This window comes from Diorhabda sublineata, chromosome 9 (assembly GCF_026230105.1).
Source record: "Diorhabda sublineata isolate icDioSubl1.1 chromosome 9, icDioSubl1.1, whole genome shotgun sequence".
NCBI lineage: Eukaryota > Metazoa > Arthropoda > Insecta > Coleoptera > Chrysomelidae > Diorhabda > Diorhabda sublineata.
In genome coordinates this window covers 16318563-16327646 of record NC_079482.1, presented here as the reverse complement: position 1 = coordinate 16327646, position 9084 = coordinate 16318563, and the positions used below count along the sequence as shown (strand labels likewise).

Below are 9084 nucleotides of genomic sequence, written 5' to 3'. Positions count from 1 at the left end.
TTATCTAGTGGTCTCCGTGGGGTTGGTGTCTGATTTTTTGCCCATTTTGCACAGCAGCTTTGTGGCATTCTTTGTTCTTCACTGCATCCTGATTTCTCATTCTCTCAGGCCCACGCCCTCAATTTTCCAATTTAATTTCAGTTGTCTCCATAATTCTTTTTGATGTTGATGTTTCCGTTGCTTAAGTCAGAATCTACAAAACATGCGCAAAATCTAACGCATTTTTTGGAAACTCTTGCTTTGTGTAGTCATCACATCGATTTTTCATATTATTTCTCTCAAATATCTGATGACTCTTGATACTTCTATCACTTAAATTTTCTTTAATAAATGCCTCTCACTTGGTAGTGTCACTTCAAGGTAGTTGAATTGCATTGTTAATAGCTAATTTACATCTAATGGGATATTTGACTATTACCATTGATTGAGTCATCTCATGCTCATAATAGATTTATCTACCGTTATATTCATACCATATAGTAGGCGCTGTAGATCATCTTCATTATCTGCTACTAGTACACTAGTATTGGCGAGCGGATGCAACTATATTCATGTTCTGATTCGCGCCCGGAAAACCGACACGGTGCAGATCGGTAGTGAAGACTAGCGTACCGACCACAATTTTGCGCTTGCGTTCCCTAGTGTAACCTCGTGGATAGTCTTGATGAGGCTTAACCTACGTAGACCTAATACATATTCTATGATTATGTCTATGATAATATTAAATAGTATAGAGCTAATGCTGTCTTCCTATTTAATCCCAGTCATAATATGTAGATCTTTGGACAATCCCATTCTGGATTCAATTCTTGTTATATTTCCGGCTTTCAATCCTTGAATAATATTTTGATGTTTATGATCTCTAATGTTTTCTCTGTGAACCAAACAAATGAACATGGTCCTAATAAATATGTTAAATATTTTGACGATAATTTTCTTTCTCACACGCCACTGAGCAATGTTTATGGTATTTGCTTTTTCATATAAAATTAAAAACTTGAACTATAGAATCGATTTCTCAAACTGGGCATTATTTTGCTTAGTATACCATCTAAAAATCAAAAAATGTTTCACGCAGTTGTGATTAAAGTTTTCATAATAATCTTGATGGTAGTTAATCTTGTGACACCATCCATATCATCAAAATTTGAATTCATGGGTGAGTGTTTTTTTATTATCTTGTAGATTATAAAAACACTGGATTGAAATTATAAATTTTAGATAGGGTTAGATTTTCCAGTTTTTTGTATATTTTCGATCGTTCTGTTTTATGAAGGAAGATACAATTTCAAGTGAAATCCAACAAATGTGTTTTCAATTATAATGTGTATCGCAAAATCGCTGATTTATGTATTATTCATTTTTGATATACAATACCAATGAATATAACTTTTACATTTAAACAGAGTTTTCTGATGAATTTTTGTATACAAATGGACGTGTACCATTTAGAATCAGACGTAGGTAAATATCCAAGCAACTGGTAATGCAGAAGAAACAGCAGAAGTAGCGTGTTCATTCCACGAACCAGTTTCACAGAGCATTTGGTTTGGAAGATTGTTTTCTTGTATATATTTTATACACAGATCTTTCGAGTTTTCAAGACGAGTATTCTTTGTAGAAGGATTCATATAGCCAGAAAAATATAGTTGCCAAAACTTATATCCACATTCTTGTTTATAAAAATATGAAAACAAGGTCCAATCTTAGTAAAAACAGTTCAGTATAGGATTTATTCAATTCAAGCCATCTAGAGACAATGCTGTGTGTAAATTGGGAGCTTATAGATCACGCTCTAAAGATGCTTACAATGTCATCTGATTACTTCAGTACAGAAAACATATTCACAACATTCCAATACATTTTGTTCAATTCCTGACTGCTGAATTTTTCTCTTCTTCCAATTCTTGAATATTGGCAAGTTCTTCTCTGAGGAAATGAGACAGTGTAATTGTGAGTGTTATTCGTTGTGGTAATAGTACACAGTGTATTCATATCACCAACTGGTTCAGAAATTTCAATTCACTATAGGGATGACAGTAGAGCCATGAAAGAAAACTAGGAAACGCATAAGTGGAGTAATGCCTTACCACACGCGCTGCCGGACTTTGTTGGTCTATTTTAAGAAACAAAGTTTATTATATGTCCAGAAACTATCATAATATTTGCTAAACCACAATTTATGAAAACCGAATCAGAATAAGAACATTATGACGTTAAGGGTTCTTTTTAAAAATATGTTTGTTGTCCAAATGTTACCTTTAACTGTTTCAGGAATCATGCCGTGTGCCACTGATGATGATTGTTCAATTTTTCAAAATTCTACTTGTGAAAAACCCACATGCGTTTGTAATGGAAGGAAACTGTGCCAAATACAAATCAATAAAATTGTTACAAAAATTGGCGAGACTTGTGAAACTTCGAACGATTGTAATATAGATGCAGCTGAATGTCGCCAATACAGATGCGAATGCAAAGACGGATATGTTCAGTCTACCGATAGCAAAAAGTGTTTAATAGGTAATTTTTCATCTATTGTCTCTTACATTCTCAAATTATTTGAATACTTTACACTACACTTAACTAATTTATATAATTCCCTTATCACCAACACTTAACTAACTTATATAATTTATTTAAATTCTTCGATACTTTTTATTTCGGTCTGTTCACTATTTACTATTACTTAACTAAACTGCGCTACACAAACTCTTTATATATCCCAAAAGAGATTTTCAAAATTTCTAGAAACTAAAGAAACGAAACAAATAAATAAATAGACCTTCCTAGAAATTAGTTCGAAAGAAAGATAAAGATTGGTATGAACAAGAATGTGAGGAGGAAAGAGAACAAAAAACAGAGCGAGAACAAAATGGCTTAACAAAAACGATGAACAAAGTAGGGACGAATATGAACGGAAAAGGAATAAAGCAAATGCAATTTTATAAAAGAAAAGAGATGAAATACCATGAAATGCCAAAAACCATTAATAAAAGCAAGATTGATAAAAGCGAAAGACGGCAAAATAGAACATTACCCACAAGAGATGGAAAATATATGGAAAGAATACTATAGAGAGCGAATAAACGAGAAAAAATAAAGCAAATAATGAAATAATGTTAACAGAGGAAGAAGAGGACGAGGTAAAATGCCCCACAGAAAATGAGGTGCAAGACGAAATAACAAAACTCTGGAATGATAGAGCACCAGGAGAAGATGGAATAAAACAGGAACTTCTTAAATATGGCGAAGAAAAACTAAATGAAGATATTCATCAACAATAGAGCAGATATGCAAACAATACTAGATCCCAGACGAGTAGAGCAAAGAGTTAGGTGAGAATTATAGAGCCATAATCCTGCTAAATATTGGCCATAAAATATTGGCAAATTTGATAAACAAGAGATTGAAAGAGGTCACAGAGAAAGAGCTAGGAGGTTATCAAAACGGCTTTTGACCAGGAAGATGAACTATCGACGTAATCCACACTCAAAACCAAATACTAGAAAAGACAGTGGAATATGAAAGAGAAGTTTTTTTGACTTCAGAAGGGCTTTCGACTCAATAAAAAGAGAGAAATCGACAGAAGAACGAGAAAGACAAGGAAACCAAAAAAATCAAAAAAATTAATAGTAAATGTGACATTAAAGTGAGATTTCAAGGCAGACAAGACACATCCAAATGAAAACGTCAAACATGGAGACCCAATATCACCAACGCTATTCAATATAATATTGAAGTCATTGTGAGAAACGCAGGATTACAGAACAAGAACATTATAACAAAACATAAGGGGGAGAAATTAGAGCAAATAAAAAGGAAGAAAAAGAGAAAGAGCTGGGGAAGAAAAATATAGTGAGATACATAAAGGCCCAAAGCAACTGGTCTGAGTATATAATGAGAAGAAAACCAACTGAAAGGATCAAAAGAATAACGGAATGGACCCCATTGTGGCCAAGGAGAAGAGGCAGGCTGAGAAAGACTTGGAGAAACGAAATAGAGGAGGACATAAGAGCACTTAATATAGAGAGATGGAGAGCAAAATTCCAGAACCGAAAGGAATGGAAAATGATAAAAAAGCAGCCAAGGCAAAAGATAAACTAAAAAGAAAACAAAAATTGAAAATGAGGAGTAACCTACCTCAAAAAAGGATTTTAAAGCGGTATAAGCGATTGCCATAATCCTTGATGATGATGATGAAGTCAGCGTTGATCACTGAAAAGTCGTTTTGAGAGAACTAGCGAAAAAATACCAGCCATAATAACAAACCAATAATATCTCCTATTATCCTCCCCTTGGGTAGCGAAAAACGTGAACTTTTTGTTTTTATGGATAGTAATCTAGGACAGGAGCACTAGCTAAAAGGATCTGGAATTATGTTCACAGCAGCTTGTAGGGGACATAATCCTTTAGCCAATGCGCAAAAAATTGTAATTGCAATTATTTAGATCTAGTATTGATTATAGGGATGCATTGACAAGTAGATTCATGAATGAGTTATTCCCATCAAAAGATTTTTCCATGATGATGCCAAAATTGGATTTGCTCCTCGCATTCTACTATTTTTATTTCTTTTGACAAATACACTTTCTCTTAATTTTCATTGTAGACTATAATTCATAATGACAGCTAATTTCTCTAATTTAATAATCCATTGAAATTTGTTATCCTACTTAATTATGTTATGATGCTACTAACAGATTCCATTTCATATCTTTTTCAACCAACTCTTCATATGGAATAAAGAAATTTCTCATAATGTACATAATTAATATACAAACAAATTTTAAGACACATGGTACTTATTAATTTCTGGACTTTTCTCTACAGTGCTACCTCCAGCCATCAATCATTTGATATTAATGTATTGATGGAAACACATATGTTGATGTAATATGAGAATATAAAAAGCGCGTAATAGTCTCATGCGTTTGTTTATTTTTCACAGTGTTAAACATGTCATAAACTAGGATTAAGTTGGCGACGTTGATATATGTCGAAAGATTAATCAGGTAACGATATTAGACAAATTAGAGATATAAATGTCTAGGCGGTTGCTTCTTCAGTTATTTTTTATGGTAATTAACAGTTTCTATACAATTAGATAATAAGATTATAATTTTGATAAAGTAGTTCAATGAAAACTTTGAAAATAAGTTATATAAGGAAGTTCATTTGATATATACAGGGTACCAATTTCTCAAATTCGATTCAAAAATATACAGATACGTCTCAGTCATTTTCGAAGGATACAAAGAACAAACAGGACCCCTAGTATCTCATATGGAAATGACGGTTGACTAGTACGTTATTTCAAAGGTTGTTTCACAACTTTTGAAAAAAAGAAAATACTTCTTCTTACTTTACCATTGTACAATCTTCTGTAAAGCTGTCTACAATGATAAAGGTCTTACATGCTTTCTTTTCTGAATATTTTATTATTGTGGGATATAAAATCAAGCATTTCTTCTCTCCATTTATTGAAGTCTCTCTATTGAATTCCTCTCTATATGTGTGTCAAGCAAAATAGATATTGTTATCATTACCTTGTACACGTTCCATTTATTGATTCTGTACGATTCTGTAACAATTCTGTATAATAAAATAGAGGTGACACAACATTACTACATAAATAGAATATGTATGGGGGCTTCCATTTCAATTGGCAAGGGAAGATCTTGAGGAAACTGTCCTAAACAAACTTGATATAAATATTCCATTCTTTTTCCGATATGTAGATGATTGCATTACTGCTGAACCAAAGAATCAAATTGAAAACATAAATAAATAATTCAATTCTCATCTTAAAAAATTTCAATTCCCAATCGAAGTTGAGCAAAATAATGAAATCAATTTTCTTGATGCTACATAATATAAAATTAACAATAACATAAGAACAGAATAGTATAAGAAACCAGCTTGGTTCTCAAGATATTAAAGCTTCAATTCGTGCCATCCTATGTCACAAAAAAATCAGTGATAATAAGTTTGACTGATAGATCTGTCCAACTATCAGATCCTGAATTTAGACGTTTAGCTATTGAAAAAGCAATCAGGAAAAAATGATAAATAACATATTCAAGAAAAGGATAAACAGATACTACAATCAATTTAAAAACAAAACTGAAACGAATCATCAAAACATAAAACATTTTTTCTTACCATATGTACAAGGACTTTCCCAACAATTATCGAATTATTTCAATAAATATGATATTAGTATAAGTCATAGAAGACATAAAACATTATCCAAATATTCCCCTAAATCAAAATCTAAAATACCAAAAAACAAAAGAAGTAATATTATATATCAAGTGCCTTGTACTAATTTTGAAGCTGTCTACATAGGGCAAATATCTCAGTATTCAGAAAATAGACAAAGAGTTCATCAATACGATAAAAAAATAGAACTGCATCAACGAACCATGATATATCAAAAAAACATAAATTCAATTATAAAGATTCAAAAACTCTTGAAACGGAATCTAATACGCGAAAAAGAGAATTTTTAGAAATGGTTCACATTCATAAGAACCGAAAAGCTATAAATGATAAAAAAGATCTAAATAATTTAATTGAAATTTATAGCTCGATTTTGTAAGAACTAGAAAAAAATACAAATAATTTAATTGAGTACTGCTACATATTTGAGATATAGAGATCAAGGAAAAAATAATTTTTCTTATTAGAACAAAGTTCTAAGTTGATTTAATCCTTATTTTGATATTCTTGATGATGGTGATCTATAAATCAATATAAGTAAGCAAATTGTCAGTGTCAAAATTTACCTTTCTTTTAAAAATTATCAAAAAAAAATTAATTTTAAAACAGAAGAGACCTAAAATCCAGAACATTTAGATGCATTAATATATCAAAAGGTCTGAGAAATTGAAGAAATATATATATATATATATATATATATATATATATATATATATATATATATATACTTCATGAGATCCTGCTATCCAGCTTCAGGAACAAAATAAAGCTGGCCAAAATTTGGTCATCACGAATTATTGAGCTAATAGGACATGCAATAAAAGCTGTGCGGAGCCCTATATTCAACGTCAAATTAAAATTATGAACAATGGAAATAGAGTTTCGGAAGTTGGAATTTCCTTATCAGAGGTTTCCTCCTCTTTGACGAGCTATTCTCCAAATTGCTTAGTTATCAATATTTTTCGAGTTAGTAAAGAAAAACTAATTAACTACCATTTTTTTGTTAATAACAATTGCAGTTTTATTCCTGAAACAAAATACTTCAATAACATTTTTGTAGTTGTGATTCCGTATCCAATGAACTAAACCTCATATGTTTAGTATCTTCATCTATATTTTTTAAATATCTGAACTTGTTGACTAAACTACATAATGAATAATTAAAAAAAGTAGCAAAATTTTCAGATTAAAAAGATCATTTTTTGCAAAAATACATACTCTTGATGCTGGGTATGAGACTTTTATATTTGACTCACGATTTTTTTACATACACACCTTTCTTTCTCGATTTTCCGACTAATCTTATTGATTTTATTTTGACTACGAAAATTCACATTAAACAATAATAGTATAGTATGCAATGAAATTTTCTCATGCCTCACTTTGAGAATCAATTTTTTGCTTTTAAATAAAATATTATCGAATTGTTATTAAATTTAAATTCATTTCAACTTTTTCTATACAACCAATATTGAAAATATTGTTCGAGGTTTCGCTAGAAGCTTAAGCAGACTTCAATAACGAAGCAGGCCGTTATTTTTTATATAAAATGCGCAATAAACTTGTATGTGATTGCATACTTATTACCTGATATTTTAGTTTGTATAGGATATCAATTCCCTGAACAGAAATTATATCTGTGATTGGAATTTTTTTTGTTATAATAATACAAAACAAACAATTATTTCAATTAACTGAAATAATATCTTCAAGTATTTTTGATACCTAGAACTACCAGTCAGCACCAAGGGATTCTAATGGTTGTTTCCAACCCCCGTTGAAATGTAAAAACAAACACTTGCTAGTTTTATTTATCTACGTTCTACGTTTGTGTGACAAATGTTATCAAAATTTCGTATCGCGAATGTGTTAATATGTAATAATCTACCCTTAACTTGGAACTATAAATTTCTACTATGCCATTAAAATAATGTACTTCAAAATGGAGTGTTTATACTTGAAGCAATGAAATTCAGGACTGTAAAACTCGGAATAAACTTTTGCCTTTAAAAACAACTTGTGAAAACATAAAATGTTATATATAGGATATAAACATATACTTACTTTGAAAATTTAACTCCTAGGTGTTCTATAAATACTTCCTGTAGAGCCTTTCACTTTACGAGTAGTTTAAGGACTCCCGGTATTAACAGAGTAGTTTATATAAAGGCATATACAGTTATATTTGTTAATTTTGGCAACTCTTTGATTATATTTTAATGGTCGTGATGAAATAGATAACAGTTTAAAAGATAAAACATTAAATTAATTCAATATCGATTTGCAAATAAATTTGTATCTCCAAATGTCTCATTATTTAGAAAAAAAAAATTTTAAATTTAGAATGACATCCTAAATGATCGGATTGCATATTATTTGCATCTTTAAATTCCGATTCACCCTCTCCACGAAGATTCGCGATTGAAAGTTGGTGCGAGAGTCTCGCCTCCCTGTTATTTCTCGGGTTCGAGCCAAACGACATTAGGAGGCTAGGCAAGACAATCGATCTCACTATATTTTCTGTTAAATGCATATAACGAAGCGTTCGTTCGTCATGGTAGAGTAAAATATCGAAATAAAGTGAATAAGGCGTGGCCTGAAATGAGTAAATCATTATGGATAAATACTTTGTCCTGGTGTGCTATTTTGATGTCATCCACCAACTTCTTCGTTTTTAGTTTCTTTTTTTTAGTGAGGTGATATAACAGCAAGATACTTCCGCCTTCTTCACTTGCCAACGCTCGTGCCAAGAACATCGGCATCTCGCGCGTCTGGACTGGCAATAAAATCCATAAATGTACCTTCTTTACAAAAACATTTCCCTACACATGTTGTTTTATTAATATAATTTAAAATAGGTCA

At 31.1% G+C, this 9084-nt stretch overlaps 1 protein-coding gene across 1 annotated transcript in view; it reads left to right on the top strand.

The window, feature by feature from the left end:
- The first annotated feature begins 981 nt into the window (after positions 1-981).
- Positions 982-9084, top strand: part of LOC130448596 (prion-like-(Q/N-rich) domain-bearing protein 25) — a 32176-nt gene continuing 24073 nt past the window's right edge. Inside the window, exons 1-2 of the mRNA XM_056786020.1 lie at positions 982-1159; positions 2275-2520. Of these exons, the coding sequence (XP_056641998.1) occupies positions 1066-1159; positions 2275-2520 (340 nt within the window). The 5' untranslated portion in view covers positions 982-1065. The remainder of the gene's footprint in view (positions 1160-2274; positions 2521-9084) is intronic.